Here is an 18,376-nt window from a genome sequence, read left to right as displayed (position 1 = left end):
CACCATAACCGTTCTAGGGCACATGTATACATGCACTAATATGAGTAATGGATTGGAATAGTAAAATTCAAGTTCGTAGATTTACCACAACTAAAGATAGTTTTTTTAAATCTTCATAGAGTATTATAAATGGGGATTTATATAAACTATATATCATTTCGGAATTGAGTTGAGTAGGCCCCTAGTATCGTTATTATATCATTTGGGTTTCAGCGGTCATCATTCAAATAATGAGTTATGCACATAACAAGCTTTAATGAACGTTTAACGATTCTTCAAGACTTGGGTATCTGAGAAGAGCTATTTTGAAATCTTAATGAAGACCCGATAGCTCCAGAGGTGTACTGGAGCTATGGCTCCCATGCGATGGCTTGTTGAGATCACGACTCGACCGAGAGCCATTCTTCTCAGGTTCCGAACAACCTGTACAACACAACTCTTTCCATCGCTGTCGCACTACACGCTTCCGTAAACAAGCGAGTACGAAGATGAAGAACCCTTGCAAGGAGTTGAAGATGATGAAGAGGACCTCTGAGGTGTCGTCCTGCAAAAGAACCAGGTATCCGGTGGACCAGGTCAACCCCATGAGGACCAGAAACGAGACGCCAGTCTGCGTCCTCTCAATGGACGCTCGACGTTCGGCCTCGCGGTCTTTCCATACTCGTCCCGGGAGCCTGGCGGATTGGCAGAGCCGACAGATGGCGAGGAGGAAGATGATGGTGTTGGTGAGTAGAATGACTCCCATGGGCACCAGGAATCCTCCAATCAAGGCCCACTGTTGCACGTAACAACTGTGGGAGAAAGAGACAAAAAAAGCTGGGACCCGACTTACAAAAAGTAACGATTGCTCCGATCAACCTCTACCGTATGGAATTCCATGATGCCATAATTTTTCTACAAGAAATTTAAACAATGTCATTTTGTACACAAAATGGATGATACTAACTTGTCAAGACAACGATGAACGTATGAATAAACATATCTGTATATGTTGAAAACAGTTGAACAAAACTTGTATTTTAGATGTTGATTTTGCTGGCTTTCCAAAGTTGTGGTTGATCAGATCAATCCCAACTCTTTGTAAGACGGCGAGGCCCAGATCTGCCTTCGTGTATGTAATTGATGATATGACATGCCTCAGCGGTGTTCGAGGGTGGGTGTTTCGGCCCAACTCCTACAGTGAATTACGGATTATGTTTCAAAAATACACCAATTAATCAACTAATTTTTGTTTATTAAAGTCGTTATCTGAAAATATTTGATTACCATTACAAGATCGCAAGACCATGACTAGCACACATAAAAAATAATAGTAGTCACGGCCAGTGGCGGATCCGGGGGGCATATCCGACCCTTGCCGCCCCCCCCCCACTTTGAGAGCCATAATAAAAATTTTTAATGTGAATATACCTTTCTTTCACAAGTTTACCCCCCCCCCCCCCCCCCATCCTTGAAAGTCACAGCATGTATTTTTAATTAGAATATGTCGTTCATACACAAGTTAGGACCGCCCTTTTTTTTTCTTTTTTTGCTTGTCCAATTTTTCTCTGGAAAATGAATGTGCCCCCTCCCCTATCGAAAATCCTGGATCCGCCCCTGGTCATGGCTAATAGTAGGCTCATTTGAAAGATAGATAAACCATACGCATTCCATCAATTTGAGCATAGACATGATAGACCAACATTAATGTTTTAAGTCAAAGTCTGAAGAATTTATGGTAATTAAGTTAAATATAGCCAGCCTTTGAAATCGAAGTTTATGATCTTAGCTCCCACCGACGTTTCAATAGTAATTTTACGCTGCAGAAAGGGAGAGTTCCCGAGACGCTATAGGACTACAATAGAACTCTTTTGAGTATGAACATAAGTAGGCCTAATGTTTTAATTGAACGTTTTCCCACATGCTATCTACTAGCAAGGAGGACGAGGTTTATGTTGCCTCGTTCTGTACGTTATTAGTGAGTTTTTACTCCGTAACGCACGGCAGGCTCAAAAACAGAGAAATGTATTGTCCAATGACAAAGAACATCCTAAAAGTCTTTGTCGTAAACTGGTGAATTGAAACCGCTATTTCGTTCTTGACTCTCGGCAAACAGTCTATTTGCATTTTTGTCAGCTCCAGAACTTATAGGACCAAACTGTTGTTCGATTCCCAAATTTTCGACACAGATCTCCAAGCTGTTCTTCGTCATTCGACGGGCATTTTCAATAATTCACCGTGTTCTTGAGACCGTCTTGCGTCGTGGAGAGAGAAACTCATCGTTCGTTTCTGAACAACGCCATCAAAATTATTGTCGCATGCCTGGAAGGAGCATCGACTTCGTTAATAAGTTTCCCCCCTCTATCTCTCCATGAATTAGCTTTCTCGGGTACATCCCCGTCCTGTGTAATAACGCCCCTAATGTTGTAAGGTAGGGGATTTTTGCTTTTGCCGGGCATGCCAGGACAGGGGGCTGTTTTCTCAACTGATACACCACTGCTCGTGTGAACATGCCAAGTGAATTAATATTGAGCTTACAAGCGAGGTTTGATTAAAACCTATGTTCAGGTGATATGATCCTACTGGAAGGACAAGAAGATATTACTTACAATAATTGTGTTATAAATCAACTCAATGGAAATATACAAGTTAAGAGGCCTTCTTTTTTAAACAGTTTCCATAAGAAATTGTACCAGTACAGGGGCAGACCAAGGACTTAGAAGAGGGATAGAGGGGGAGCAAAATCTTGACAAGAAACAGTGGTAATGAAAAAAATGAAAAGCGACAAAAATGAATAGAGAAACATTATAATAACTCTACTATAATCCAAAGGTCCACAATGGGGAGAGAGTTGGCATGTAGATGACTTACAAATCTCTTGCTGCATAGTCACCACGCAGGAGTCCACCCGTTGTTCCAACAATGGCGGCTGGTATGCCTAAGAAACAACCGTTATTAAAGATTATCATTTTGATATCTACTTATTGTACTAAAAATATACATTGTATCTGTACATAATTGACCCTATTCAAATAATGATAATAGTGGCTAATTGTATTACACACAAGCCAACCATCGATGCTCATGCATGACACTTGAAGATATTACATAGTTCACAGGGACGACAGAAACAATTTATAATCTTCTCTGCATGCTTTCAAGAATATTCAATGGGCAAATTGATGATGTCACATCCCCACTTGTTCTTTTATATTTATATGAAATATATTATATATTTAAGATTCTTGGTTTACAACGTATTTAGCAATAGTCAGACATCAGAAATGCAAAACAAATTATATTCACGAGTAATGCAAGTTTTCAATGCCAACAAGTTCTTTTTTATTTTCGGTAGATGACTACCGAAAATTTTGAAAGTTAATAAAGAACTTGTTGGCATTGAAAACTTGCATTATTCGTGAATATTATTTGTTTCGCATATCGCATATCTGATATATATATATATATATACACATGTATATATATATATATATATATATATATACATACATACATACATATATTGATACCTTGGTCAGCTCGGTTTCACGCGATTTGTGATGATCATCCAGTCGTCTGTAGATCACCAAACGCCCGAAACCCGAGCTAACCAAGGTATGAATGTAATTATACATTGCTCTTTTCTGGCATTGAGCACTCTTGGAAACTTCAACCAAACCGATACAAAGTGGGTATTCATAAAACAAAAAAAATCATTAATGAAAGAGGAGCTAATATGCTTTCAGTAAATTAGGACTTGGATGTTTCTCTTGATAAAAAAAATGGGTTGCAGTTGATTCCGAACTTTGGTCCTAGAAGTGAAATAGCACGGCAACTCCACACTCTCTCTCTTCTCTATTGCGATTAAAGTTCCCTTTTCTGACTACGAATGGCATTTCCATGAGATCAATTTGCACAGTTATTGGTAAATATGTTATTTCTAGTAATTTGAAAATAAAGTATTTGAAATTTACTTTGACGACTTCCACTATTATATTTGCGCACTCTTGGTCTCTTTGTCAAGATTTTCGTTCATTATGGAGCGAACATTTCCGAGAAAAAAATAAAAATCACTCACCCCAACCGACCAGGATGGCCTTGATCATAAACTTTGGTATGTAAGTATTAATGATTCGAACCGTTGTCATATAGATATGAAACCCTTCGATACCCATCCACGTCATTGAGGACAACGCAAAGAAGTGGGCGAGGCCAGCTACGACACTACACGGAATAATCCCTAACTCGGCAACGCGAGATTCTCGATCGAAGCCAATGATGACGAGGAAAGCAACGTAAAGGCCAAGTAGTGTGACGCAGAAACACAAGAGGATGTAGAGCTGGACATTGTCGACGCGAGATGAGCGCAGTTTCCTGCAAGTGAGTTCATATTTTAAAAGGGAAAAGTAAGAATTTTATACAAAAAACATGTTGCCTCCTGATAATTTGCATTTTGGAAGCCTGACATTTTTTGTAGGCATGGGTTGGAAAATGAAACTGATGAAATTGATACAGAACAAATGTCCCAGGTAAAAGGCAGGTAAATTTGATCGGGAGATGTAACAGTTAAGGCCACCGCACAACTTAAGATTGGTCTGCGACCCGATTTTGGAATTAAACGTAATAAAATATTGATCTAATATTGAGATATTACCGTAGTATCACAATTATTACTATTGAAAGATGCGACTATGCTACCATTCTTATTAGAATAAAAATGATGCCATAGCAATCGCACGATTGGCTACGACTTGAAATAAATTGTGCCTTTACTGCAAATAAAATGTTCGCAATCGTCAAAAAAAAATGTTATATTAGAATTCTTACAGCTAGATTGAACTGTGAAAAAAGATATTTTTTTTCATTCACATAGCCAAATTTGATTTGTTCCCAAATGGGATCGTGGACCAGTCTTAAGGTGTCCTTATAAGACCATCCTCGGCAAGGGTAGCCCTGCTAATAAAGTCGGGGTAATAGGATGCAGCACTTACAAATTAATTTATTTACAAGTTCAATTGCATTTAACACTATGTGAATGTTGCAGTAATATTTTTTTTTCTATCGCTCAAAATAATTTTTTGCGCTGAAACATTCTCTTTTCCTAGTCTTCAAAAAACATTTGAAATTGCCAACTTGTCCAAGGTAGATATGAAGTAATATCTAAATTCACTCACTGAATCGGTTTGAGATCTTTACACGATAGAACAGATAAAATTACACACTTTTTGTTTACGTACTTGAGCAAAGAGAGGTATGTGACGACAGTGATGATGAGACTGATGATAGATATTCCACACCCAATAATGCTCAGCCATCGAAATACCTTGTTTGGCCGTCCGTCGGGGTAAAGGTCCTTCAAAAGTTTACGAAGAAAATAAAATGATATTAGATTCGATCGTTTCCTCCGCAATATATATGTACATGTATAGTTTATAAGCATTTTGAAAAGCGTTTTGGAAAGGGTTATTGCAATTCGGAAGAACAAGAAGAACGAAAGCAGGTGACTGGCACTGCCTAGTAGTGGTTATCCAGTATTATGTAATTTCTTATAGATATATCATTTGTATTCAACTGTACTGAATTGAATGTACATTGGAGTAACCAATAAAGACATCATTAAAAAAAAACATGTGTTTTATATAATAGTGATTAATTGCTACATTTCTGGGTTCTTTCTTCATCTGTTTTATCTTCCCCAATGTGAATCAATTTGAAGATTCCCTCACAGAGAGAGAGAGAGAGAGCACAGAACTGGGAAAAGCATCATTGTTTTCATATTCGTAATTTCTCGTAATATATACATATATATCTCTCAAGTAAAAATTTATCAACGTGTTTGATATGCATAATTCATCTGTGTATACCTTTATGTATGATTAATGTGCCTCACTATTTATGATCTTATTATAATAACAAGATAGAATAATTAAATTCCCCATCTCGTTAGGTTTATGGCACTTTAAAGCTTCCGTATGATCAGGACGATGATTTCGAAAAGAAACACGCATGCTACATAGGGAAGGGTCCACAAGGCCGACTTTGCCCACATTACTTTTCATCAAATTGTGTGTCGGCATCGCTTGAAGACCTTCGGATTAGCCCATTCTTCGATGTTCACTAAATATAACTTAGACCATATGACTATTAACTAGGTTAATGATATAAAAACAAGTTATGGGAACAATCTGCTTTGTCGTGGACCCTCGGCCTCGTGGGAATAACCCCTCCATACTCACGACGATGACTGCGAAGCTGGTCAGATGATCACATGCGCAAGTCACACTGTTGGTATCGATCACATCTACGTTCTCTGGAACAGTGACCTGTGTAAACGATGTGTCTGGACCCACACTGACTAGTGTGCATCCACGAGTCGACCAGTTCCCGGTTCCAGTGTCCCAGAAAGTACAGACTGGGTCGTAGTTTTCACTCTATAAATCAAATGTGACGATTAAAAGAGGATTATAATCATGCTGATACTCCTAATCAATATATTTTTTTTAGCAGCACTATGTCTGGAACAGAAAATATTACAAATCCTAACTACATCATCAAACACACCCACAGGAACCCACCCACACCCATACATACAGATTTGCCAGCCCGTATACAATTCGTCTAAAAGTTCCCCCTCTCTTGGCCAAAGTATTATTTGATAGAAGAGAAAGAGAGAGAAAGACATTGTTTCAAGTTATTTTAGTTTTTCAATTTTGCATTAAAGTGAAAACAAAATTGTTGTTCATTTTTTTCGCATTTCCTTAATCATGATTTGCTAGTTAATGAAATAATCATGCTGTCGATTATCTAAATAGTATAAAGAAAATTTTAAGTCTTCGGCTCTTTAAAACAATTAAACTAAAAACAATAAGGTTAAGAAAAAAAAAGGGAAACAAAATAATGAATAGAAAAATAACATATAGTTTACGGATCCTAGTGAGTAACAATATCCTGCATCTACTTTTGCATAAACTGAAGTGTTACAATTACCATGATATTGGAGAATGTGAAATTGACGCTTTGCGACAAGCCCTCAACTTTTTGTCCACCCACGATAACAGCCACTACCGGCGTGTTCACGGTCCTAATGAAAATTCCGTTATTTTCATTCAATCTCTGGATGTACTTGGAAGGGTAAAGGACATCGCTGGTATATACCATGTATATAATTCTAGGAGATTGAATCAACGATGCGATGTCATCTTCGAGCGGTAGACGTAATGCCTCTGCAGGAACGACGGTTTGTACAAGTGTTGCTGTGGTTGGTCTGTTAGAACTAGAATCTATCGCAGTTATGGATGTGTTTGTCTCGGAGAAATCGGTGATGTCAAGGCCCGACATTCTGATCACGACGCCATTCGATGCATCTGAACTGGAAATTGTTTGAACCTGAAATTCGATATTGATAAATTTGATTTTATATAGGAACACTACATTTTACAAACGATATCTTTTTTTTCTCAGTACTAATAGAGTCATGGACGTCAAAATGTCTATTAACTAACGTGTTCTTTATTGATAGCAAAAATTTTCCTACTTTGATTAGGTATTACTTTTACTTTCAAAAGTTTCTATGTTGATCCAATGGCTACGAAGGATGTGGCATATTGAAGTAACATTTCTTGTTATAAGCATCTTTGAATTTTGCAAGTTTCATATGGCTTACTGAAGCAGCATGAAAATCCCCTTTCTTTAACCCACCCCCTCCCCCCCCCAAAAAAAAAAAAACATCAACGGTGCCAAAATTTCTAACCTCCCACTTCCTTGATTATACTTATGTTAAGATCAAGATAAAAGGTCTTTTATCAGAAACTACCTTCAAATCAGGAATCAATTTCTACGAAAAATGTCGACGTTCAAGCTTATCAAATCCAAAAAAGAAGATACCTTTGCAGCAATGTTGGCAAACCTTTCATCAAAAGCCGTAGTAGAATTAAGTTCGATGTTACCAACTTGTCTCTCAAGACCTTGAACCAATCGAGAAGGTGACTCATTTTGTTCCTGAGCAGTAAATAATTCTTCCTCGTCGATATTCATTACATTGTTGACTACGAGAACAGAAGATGTTGTCACCTGAAAGTAATTCATAAAAAAGGGATCATGATGATATCATTCATTAACCACTAGCTTTAATTTTTATTTCGTGAATTAAACAGGGGGTTTAAGTTTTTAATGATAATAATGAAAAGTGTACATTTATATTGCGCCATTTCTATATGTATATACTCAACTGCGCATTACAATATTTATTATTATTATTATTATTACCCGGTTTTAGCCGTGCTGCCTACATTGTACATGCGCTCTGGCATTCGAGGAAGTTCTTCCTACCGGGTACCCACTCACCTCACCTGGGTTGAGTGCAGCACAATGTGGGTAATTTTTTTGCTGATGGCTGGGAATAGAACCCAGGTCCGTCAGATTGAAAGATGAGAGTCATAACCACTAGACCACGACGCCCCCATAACTATAATAGTTGTGATGTAAATATTTATATTAAAATCAGTAACCCAGTACCAGATGACTTCTAAACACAAGGTGGCTTTGATATATCTCCCATTGTTTTTCAGAATACCGAGGATTCGACAACGAATGGGTTCAAGAGTCCAAGCATTTGGCTAGGTAAGTCCAGGGCGACCTGAGAAGAGGAGGGGGCAACCGCCCCCCCCCCCCCCTGCCTCCGGAAAATGATGTCAAGTAGTGAATAAAAAAGTCAAAAGGGAGAGAAAAAAGAAGGAAAGGAAGAAAGAAGAAATACCCCTGTAATTGAACTGGCTAAAAAAATCGTCTTGCCCCCCCCCCCCCCCCAGGTCTACCCCGGGTTTTACTTAGCGGAATGTCTGATACGTATGTGCTCCGGTCGAGACCCCCATTTTCAACATAAATTTTCCTTCTAGAGTATCATCAATTTAGAAAGCAGTAGAAATTCCTATTTCTCCGGTTCCGGAGACCCTCAAATTTGTAGTTCCTCCCCTTGCTTCGTATAAAAAAAAGAATAACTTGACTCATGAGAACCAATACGAGGAAATTAGTAGATCAGTGGTTTGGTGTCGATCCTTGCATAAATGTACCATCATGATCATTGTATAATATGTTCAGATATGTGTCTGGACCTTTCACAAGTATGGGTCAACGAACGTAGAGGGCAGCAACACTGAAGTGTGTTGCTGCCCTCTACGTTCGTTGGTATGGGTGTATGTGTGTATTTTTTCCGTATCTGAGTGTGTCTATACAATTATGGTGACACAAATCCTGTGAAAATTAGTTCCGGAGACTCCCATTTTATGATATGGTCAGTTCCAGACAGAACATTGCATTTTTATCAATTGTTGCTCCTAGGGTAGTTCCGTATTTAAGACCAAGCTTTAGTTCCAGAGCCCCCTATTTTTGAGTTTGCTGTCAATGTTATAATTCGAGTAGCCCTCCGGGGAACCACGCTTCCCCAATCAAAATATCCCGATACCAACACTGGGTAAATCTTCTGTGCGAAGTAGTAAACCTCTCCACTAGGCAAGGGCTATCACTCTCTGAATATTTTATTCCTCTAAATATGAGCACTCACATTATAGTTACTCGAGTTCCACCAGGCAATACTCTCCATGATGTCAGCAACGAGATTAGCCTCAAGGGCTGTGAAGTCCTCTGAATGCATAGTGATGATGGCCACCCTGTAGGCACTCTCTTCGAGGTTGTCTTCTGTGATTCCTTCCTATTTACCGGTAATGGCAGGAAATGGCATGAGTTAATCATTGTGGCCATTGTCGAGACATTTTCCATTTCATCTTCATGAATAAAATACCCTGAGTCAAATATATGCTATGTTCAGGCATGGAGGGCATGGAGCTATTTGTAATAAATCCATGGCTCAGGACATTATTGCGCTGATCAGTCTTTGCTTAAAGGGGTGATGCAGGCTGAAAATATTTTATCTCAATAAATATAGTAAAATTCACAAAGCAAAATGCTGAAAATTTGAACTAAATCAGATATAAAATAAAGTTATTGAATTTTAAAGATTTGCATTATTCCGGCGAAACAGTTCTAGGAATGTCTTTATGAATATTCATTAGGTGTGCTGATGATGTCATATCCCTACTTGTTCTTTTGTATTTTATTATATGAAATTCGGTTTATTCAACAATTTTCTACCAGGAACTAAATAATTGGATTGACAACTGATTAAGTGCATTATATATTTATTGCCGCAACTTATTTCATCATAATGGAATCACATCATTTACACATGTTTGGAAAAAAATGAAACATGCATGATTTCATGTAATAACATAAGAAAAAGTAAAATGGGGATGTGACATCATCAGCCCACGTAATGAATATTAATGACGATGTGCATATACATGTATACTGTTTTCACAAAATATTGATAAACTTTAAAATTCGATAACTTCTTTATTTGTTATCCGATTTTTATGAAATTTTCAGCATTTTGCTCTGTGAATTTAATTCTATTTAGTCGAAAATGCACGATTCACACTTTTAAGGTAATCAAATTCAACAGTGTGACGACGATTTCACACTGTGTTCCAACTTTCTTTGCAACAGGGATAAACGATGGACTGATTTCAAATCCATGATTGCAACGATATTATGCGCACCTACCTCGAGTATTTCTTCTAAAAGTTCCAGTGCCCCACGGAATCCTCTGCAGTTTACTTCAATGGTCCAGGAGTAGCCGAACACCTCTTCGGTACAATAACCAGTTAGGATAGGCGCTCCAGCTTTAAACGAAGAGAGAGAGAAAAAAATCAATGAAATGTAAAGGCTCTGTCAACCTATACTTTGAAGAATGAATTTCATCAAATGTCATCAGAAAGACCATACGGTGTGATCGAGAAACCCATATATTGTATGCAAATATTTCCACACAACCTTGCTCCCAATTTTCCCTATTATTATTAAAGGACAGGTCCATCTCAACAAAAAGTTGGTTTAAATAAAGAGAAAAATCTAATAAGCAAAAGCACTGAAAAATTAATCAAAATCGAATGTAAAATAAGAAAGTTATGGCATTTTGAAGTTTCGCTTAATTTCACAAAACACATCATGGTCGGTATGCAAATGAAGAGACTGATGACGTCATCCACTCACTATTTTTTTGTGTGTATTTTATTGTATGAAATGTGATATTTTCTAATGTTCTCCTCATTGTCAAGTGAAACGAAGATTAATTCCTCCCTGACAAGTCATTATTGTCGAATCTCTAAAAAAACGAAATATTGTATAAATTCAAACAATAAAAAGAAATGAATATTGAGCGAGGGACATCATCGATGGTCTAATTTGCACGTCACTGAGTTGTGCATACAACCGTTTTGTTAAAAATAAGCGAAACCTTTATCTGTCACAACTTTCTTATTTTACATCCGATTTTGATGAAATTCTCAGCATAGAGCTACTTTTATTTTTTTCTATTTATTCAAATAAACATTTTTCTGGGGTGGATTTGACCTTTAAATAATAAATGCTGATTAAATGATTTATTTGATAACTTGTTAATTTACGTGCACAAACTTCTGTACTTTATGATACATTTCCACTAATCTGACAATGAATTTTATCTATGAATGTAAATATTCTTTATTTACCTAATCTAAATAAAAGTTATAACAATTTTTTTTTGGGGGGGATGTTCTTCTAGATTAGTAACGATTCACTAAGTGTTCATTTACTCCAGAATATGGTGACACTTATTAAATTTTATTTCAACATTGTTCGACGATAAACAGCCTACAGTGTAAAATCCATATTGATTAAATACCTATGAGTATTTTATGTCCATTTCATAAAAAGGATAAATCGGGAAAATAACATAAATATTACATACCATCATGAGAAATCGAAACTAATTTTATCACCGACCATTTTCTAAATCATGTCACTTGTCATTTATTTTATCAAACATGCATTATTCTCATTCCAATTCGTATATATCTTTATTTACCTTGTGTCGTATTAAACGGACATGCAGTACTTGAATTCATTACTGATCCAACAATTGATCTATCCAGAGTAGCCTCTCCGTAGACCGTGTCTTGAGATGTCATATTGCAAAATGCACCTGAATTATCGATAAAATCAACTTTTATTCTTAAACAGTCATCCTCCAGATAAATCACCGAATTACATTTTACTTGAATTAAATTCATCAGAGATCCCCAAATCGTCAGTATTGTGTCGATGATACACTGCGGAGAGGAGAATATAAATGGATATTACATCTTCTTCTTTATCTTTACGCTTTTGGTGATCTTAAAACATGGGTTATTCAAAAAGCGTATTTTATTATAAATTCTTACAAAAACGAATACTTTTCTTCAATGGCTTCGAGACAAAAATAACAATTCACTCGTTTTACCTTTACAATTGTATATTAGCTTCAACATCTTCTTAAACTTTCGGCACCGACGAAATTACCATTAGGCCGAAATTATTTATTTATTTATTTTTAAACTCTCGTCGGTTCCTCGTAAAAACTCAGCGGCACCATCAAGGTTTTACGTAGGATAACTGATGACACTTTATATTCATGTCAGGGCCCTGTCCACGGAGGATTAGTCTACTGTTACTGGGGGTGATGAGCATTGTCACAGCACCCCCAGTAACAATAGATAATCCTCCGTAGCCAAGTTCATGATTCATGTATACTAAAAGATAGCACTTGGGATATGAAATTACAATCCAAAACACAATACATCAAATTGGGATTGAACAAAAAAACATTCTAAGTACAAGTTTTAGTCGACATCCAGACACTGCTCAAATTATTACATAGCTCCTACATTTAAAGCCGTAAGACAACGTCACATCAAGGCAGAAGCAAAGCCAGATTGGTGTATCGCGGTAAGGTAGTGTCAATGAAGTTTTAGCCAGCGTATGTCGACGTACATATTTTAAGCCATTTTGCCATAAAATCATATCCCTTGGTGTCGGGGAAGAAATTTAAAACATCTAATTATACACATTTTTGTACATGTGCTGTAAATATTTCAACCCCGGTAACGATACATGGATGTACCTATGTTAGGGATATTCATTACATCCCAGTCAGGTGGGTGTCATATCTTATACAAGTGGTAGAAATATCAGTCTTTTATTAATTCAGTTTTGCAGATGCCGCACATTGAGGTCTCTTTTATTTTTTTATGCACTCATCTGTATTTGACATTTTTAGGAGTGCTTTCCTAGTTACGATAGGGTATATTAGGAGGTTGATTTTAGTTTATCAGGGAGAACCACCTTAAGCCAAGATAGGCCATAGATCTCCAGTTTAGGAAGGAAAAGTTATGTGAGGAATCCACGTCGGTGACGTGACTACAAGCCCAGCTGCCGGCCGGTTCTCCATCGGCATGATCTCGTCCGTAATCGTCAAAGTCTGATCTGAGGGGCATAGTCATCTGCGGAAGCCAAGGGACTGTCTGCCAAGGGCCAAGTAGAGGAAGCAAAGCTACTGCGGAGGCTAGGGGACCGACCACGAAGGGCCAAGTGGAGCAACGCCAGCTGTGGAGGCCAGGGACTGACTGCCAGAGGCCGAGTGGGGCGTGTCACACTCAGACAGACGATGGTTCTGCCTTATTTTGCCTAAGTTAAGTTATATTTATTTGTGATCATTTCAATATCCGTATATATCATATATGTTCAACCTTTGTGAAACAAACCCAAATCAAAGAAAAGATCGAATAAATGATTTAAACATTAAACTTTCATTGAGCCTTATACAGCTTGTTTATATATCCCTTATTTGGTATCTCGAGTAGCAATAAATATATATTTTTGTTAAAGTCACTTCACGTGACACTTGGTTAGAATTGCCCTTCTTATTTACAACAAACAAAAGGGATAATTATTTATAAATTTCATGCAAAATTGATATAATCTGAAAGAATGTCGATTCCTTCTAGAATGCGAAACGTTTACTCTTGTCAACGGACATGTAGTATCGTCAACATGGTCAAAGGCCACGTAATAGGTTGTTAACGACATTTTGGTCGACTTGATATGCCTGTCGGCTGTGCAGTATTAGAGTTTGTCGCATGAAGCGCCGAAAACAGACAAAATCCCCTTTATGCTCATACACAAAACTTGCTGTCTAATATCATGTGTTATTGCTCTGTCTAATGAAAAATGAACATATAATAATATAATCATAATATTGGATGGCTTTTATTCATGAGGTTCCAGCTACCAGAAATATTCCACTCGTTAGTGCAATTGCCCTCATCTCGATGCGTGCAATATTTCTTAATTCTTTGAATATTTGTATTTGCATTCGCATTTGTATTTCTATTCATTGGTTTTCAGTTCTCATAAAACAAAGTAACATCAACTGCAGTCCATGTCATGAATATCACAAAGCATGTCAGTCAAAAGACAAAAAATGAACTAAATATATAGAACTGGTTTTGTCGAAACTAAGTAAAAAAAATCAGATGGGAAAGACTTGCCCCCCCCCCCCGAAAAAAAGATGTTCGTTTTAATTATGTGTATGTATCTCTAAACTACAAAATCTTACCAATCTCACAATTTTGTCCTGTATAGAACACTGGGCATACGCAATAGTAACCAATTTGTGCATCTAAGCATGATCCAGAATTAAGGCAAGGTAGGCCGAGACACTCGTCTATATCTGGAAAATACAATCGTTATTACTGTAGTTAAATAGTTGCAGGACGTAGATACAATATCCAACATTTCAGGCAAGTACTATTAGACAAAGAACAATTTCAAGAATGGCGCTGAAATAAAAACTGGAAATAAAACAAAACAAAGGCAAAGTTATGCCATGCTTTAAGTTGCTTTCCAAAGTTTCACAAAACAATAATAGGAGCAATATTTAGAGGTGTTATATAAAATGAGGTAGCTGACGTTTCTTTCTTGCCTTATCACATGAAATTCCAAAGTTTTTACAGACTTTCTATTGAATAATATCTTCATTCCATCACAACAGTCTACAATGATCTAATATCAAGCGTTTCATGAGAACACTTATCACAAAATCCACTCTTATATCAGCCTCTTCTGATCATGTTTTTATCTTTATCCTGAATAAATATGTTACAATAAAATAAATACCTGAACCACTCTACAATGTCATGTCTGACAGCACTTCTAACCAAATTATTTTCTACCTAAACATATTTCAAGTGGTATTCATGTTTATGCTTGTAGTGTTAGAGTGTGTGTTCCCATATAACTACATTATAGAAATGAATAAAAACGTATTGGTCAACATGGTTGAATACTTTAACAGTAACATGTCTTTCCTTTAAAAGTTCTTTAGACTTCATCATTCCACCGATTTTATTTTTTTGAAATGAATATGACTTACTGGTGTCACAGTCTACTCCAGTGAAACCTGGTATACATTGACACTGGTAACCTCCAATGGTGTTAATACAGCTGGCGCCATTTTGACAAGGGGGCGAAATGCATTCATTGATATCTGCCAGAGTGAAAGATAAAGTGTGATAAGAAAATAATTTATAGTTTTGAGAAAAAAGGTGTCAATTATTTAGACAATATGAAAGTTCATTCTTGTGCGCGACCCCCCCCCCCCTCCACCCTCAAGCACACACACCCTCCACACACACCCACACGTTCACACACAAATCTCTAGACTGGCCAATTATGAAATAACTCATAATTTAGAGGGGAAAAAGCACTTGCCAGATTTATAAACTTTAATGTTGGTTATTCCCCTAAAAGTGCATTTCACTATTTGATTTTATTACTCGATTTTATTAATGCATGCACCCAAAAGCGTGTGGTGTGGGTTTTATTGGATAAACATACCGATTTTACATTTAATTCTACCGGATGCCCGCTTAAAATAGAATATCTGTTTATTGTTTGTCTCGTTTGCATAACACACCTTTTCAAGTATGAAATTAGCTGACAATTTCAGGATATAATCTTTGTTAGTAGCTTTCTAATATTCAATGACTAAATATGTACTGTATGTACTCATATTGATATTATGATTGAAATAAAAACATTACCTGAAAATTCCATATTTAAATTATAATGGTTAAAAGTGCTTTGAATGACTACTACACTTTTGTATACTATTGTAATGTTTTACAATACTCAGGTATAGTTCGCATTATTGCATGACCCTTTTCCATAAAGACACGCTTTGACTCAGATGGTCTAAGAGGGTTTTTTTTTTCATTTCTCTTTAAACTGATTAGAAGTTCCTATACAGCAGGTAACCCGTTCCACTTGAAAAAAAAACATTAGAAGTATACCAAACTAAAATGATGTGTCGCTTTACCTGTTTCACAGTATGGTCCAGTAAAACCAATCTCACATATACAGAGGAAGAACTCTCCCAAGCACGTCCCATACAGGCACGGATTTTGACCACACCGATCGGGTCCTGCAAAGTATCATATTGATGAAATATAAATGATTTTGTTTCTTTACCTCAACGAAAAAGTGCAGTGGCGTTCGAAGGAAAATCTTTTTAGGGGGCCAGCTATGGCAAATGGGGGGGGGGGGGGTTTTATATGTATAAATATTTTTTTTTAAGCTGCGAGAGAGCAAAATTTCTGATCTTTCAGTTAATACCCCAAAAAAATTGTTAGATTTTGAGATGACGTTCAAAAAGTAACATAATCTTTCACCATTATTTCTGTCCTTTTTTTTTCTCATTTCTCTTTATTTTTCTTGGTTGTGAAACTTTTTGGGGAGAGGCATAGCTCCAAGCCCCCCCCCCCCCCACCTGTACGCCAGTTATGGAATACATATTTTGTTCTTTATATGCGTATGATGTATGCACTTTTACAGATGATAACTTGATAAAGACGTGGAAGGGCGTGAACATTATGACAACATTGCTCCTACATTTCAATTTTGGCAATGTAAATTATACGGTAGAAACCATACCTGTAATTGCAGTGACATTGCCAACGTCTATTTCTTTTTGAGTGATCAATAGTGATCGCACTGTGATGTCATATCGAGATACAGGAGTTAGTCCAGTAAGAATGGTATAAGGGCTGGTTGAGAAAACTTGCCCCTCTGTTTGGTCTGGTCCAGTGTAAACTACCTGATAACTTACGCTACCAGGAAAGGGTGTCCAAGAGACGGATACCGAATAGGCCGTTACCGAATCAACAAGAACTGCATTTGGAATATCTGTAAACATATTGGAAATATACCTTTTTTAGCAGGAGAAGAAAATCATAGTTCACCATAAATTGAGATTTGGCAAGCTTAAACGTGTTTAAACCTATAGGCCCGCTCCTTTCCCTGTTTTAACGGTGATGACAATTATATCATTGATTATTTTCTAGAAAGTCTGTGGTGATTTAGTTGATTATTTAGTCATAGAGATGTGCGTCATAAGTTATCAACCCATTTTACGGATTGTAATCTGTTCCCATCTGTGGGGTAAGTTGAGCCACCAAAACTAAGTACCCCCCTATTCTCCGGACTCTCATGAACACATTCAGTTTCAGTTTTATTTTTTTTCATATCCAACAAACCAGTAGACACAATCCATCATAAATACAGTTATAACAATTGAAATGTAATACAGAAATATGTAACGCAATAAATATATATACATGTATATATGACGAATTTGATATCAAACAAATGAGTACGTCATGCTTCTTCATCACATTCCTTTATCATCAGTAGCTGAAAAATATTTAGTTGTCATTATTTGCCCCCAGGTCTTCATATTTTAGACAAATTTAAAATAATAACTTGACAAAAAAAAACCTTTTATATTTGTGCTATATAGTTAGTTCTCAATACAAAAGATTACACTTTTTTGTTCAGTTTAATTCACAAGTGATACTATTGCATTTCATCACATTTTATTGATGTAGACTTCTTTTATATATATCAGAACATTAATCCGCACTATATTCAAGCGTTTATCCTATTGAAACTCACAATTAGCATAACGTAAATATCGTATTGTAATTGTTTTGTTTTTTTGCTATAGAGACATCATCATAATTAATTTATAAAATGTAATATATATATGTGAATCAAATCTTACCTGTCAGGGCAAACACATTCCGGAAGAGAAATATGGAAATGAGAAGTACCGGTCCATTCATCTTTGAAGATAATCGGAATCTAAGTACTGCCTTGTTAACATACATAACATGCAATACTAGCCAGGACTTGGAGACAAATTTCAGACAAGTGCATAACATTATTCACTTGGAGTAACTGACCTTGGCGGTCAACTATTCTCTACATAAAACACTCACGAATGCCATTGTGTCACACCTCAATAATTATCAAACACGTTTTTTTTTTCTCTCTTTACAACGAAATATGAAATGCAAACAACGTGGAATGAACGTGTGACGTTCCAGAAGTTTTCATTCACAGGTATTTCATCCCTCGAGGTTCTTTT

At 36.7% G+C, this 18,376-nt stretch overlaps 1 protein-coding gene across 1 annotated transcript; it reads right to left on the bottom strand.

The window, feature by feature from the left end:
* Positions 1 to 245: 245 nt before the first annotated feature.
* LOC129269621 (adhesion G-protein coupled receptor G7-like) lies at positions 246 to 18,127 on the bottom strand. Its single transcript, XM_064106103.1, has 15 exons — positions 18,011 to 18,127; positions 16,882 to 17,133; positions 16,268 to 16,372; positions 15,323 to 15,436; positions 14,507 to 14,620; positions 11,939 to 12,055; positions 10,597 to 10,715; positions 9,539 to 9,685; positions 7,864 to 8,049; positions 6,967 to 7,365; positions 6,216 to 6,410; positions 5,217 to 5,332; positions 4,058 to 4,353; positions 2,851 to 2,917; positions 246 to 791 (listed from the first exon to the last, which is right to left on the bottom strand). The coding sequence occupies exons 1-15, from the start codon at positions 18,114 to 18,116 to the stop codon at positions 314 to 316; spliced, it is 2,811 nt and encodes a 936-aa protein (XP_063962173.1). The 5' UTR covers positions 18,117 to 18,127; the 3' UTR covers positions 246 to 313.
* Positions 18,128 to 18,376: the final 249 nt, after the last annotated feature.

Source organism: Lytechinus pictus, chromosome 10 (genome assembly GCF_037042905.1).
Source record: "Lytechinus pictus isolate F3 Inbred chromosome 10, Lp3.0, whole genome shotgun sequence".
Taxonomy (NCBI): Eukaryota; Metazoa; Echinodermata; class Echinoidea; order Temnopleuroida; family Toxopneustidae; genus Lytechinus; species Lytechinus pictus.
The sequence above is the reverse complement of the archived record's forward strand: the minus strand, read 5'-3'. Positions and strand labels throughout refer to the sequence as shown.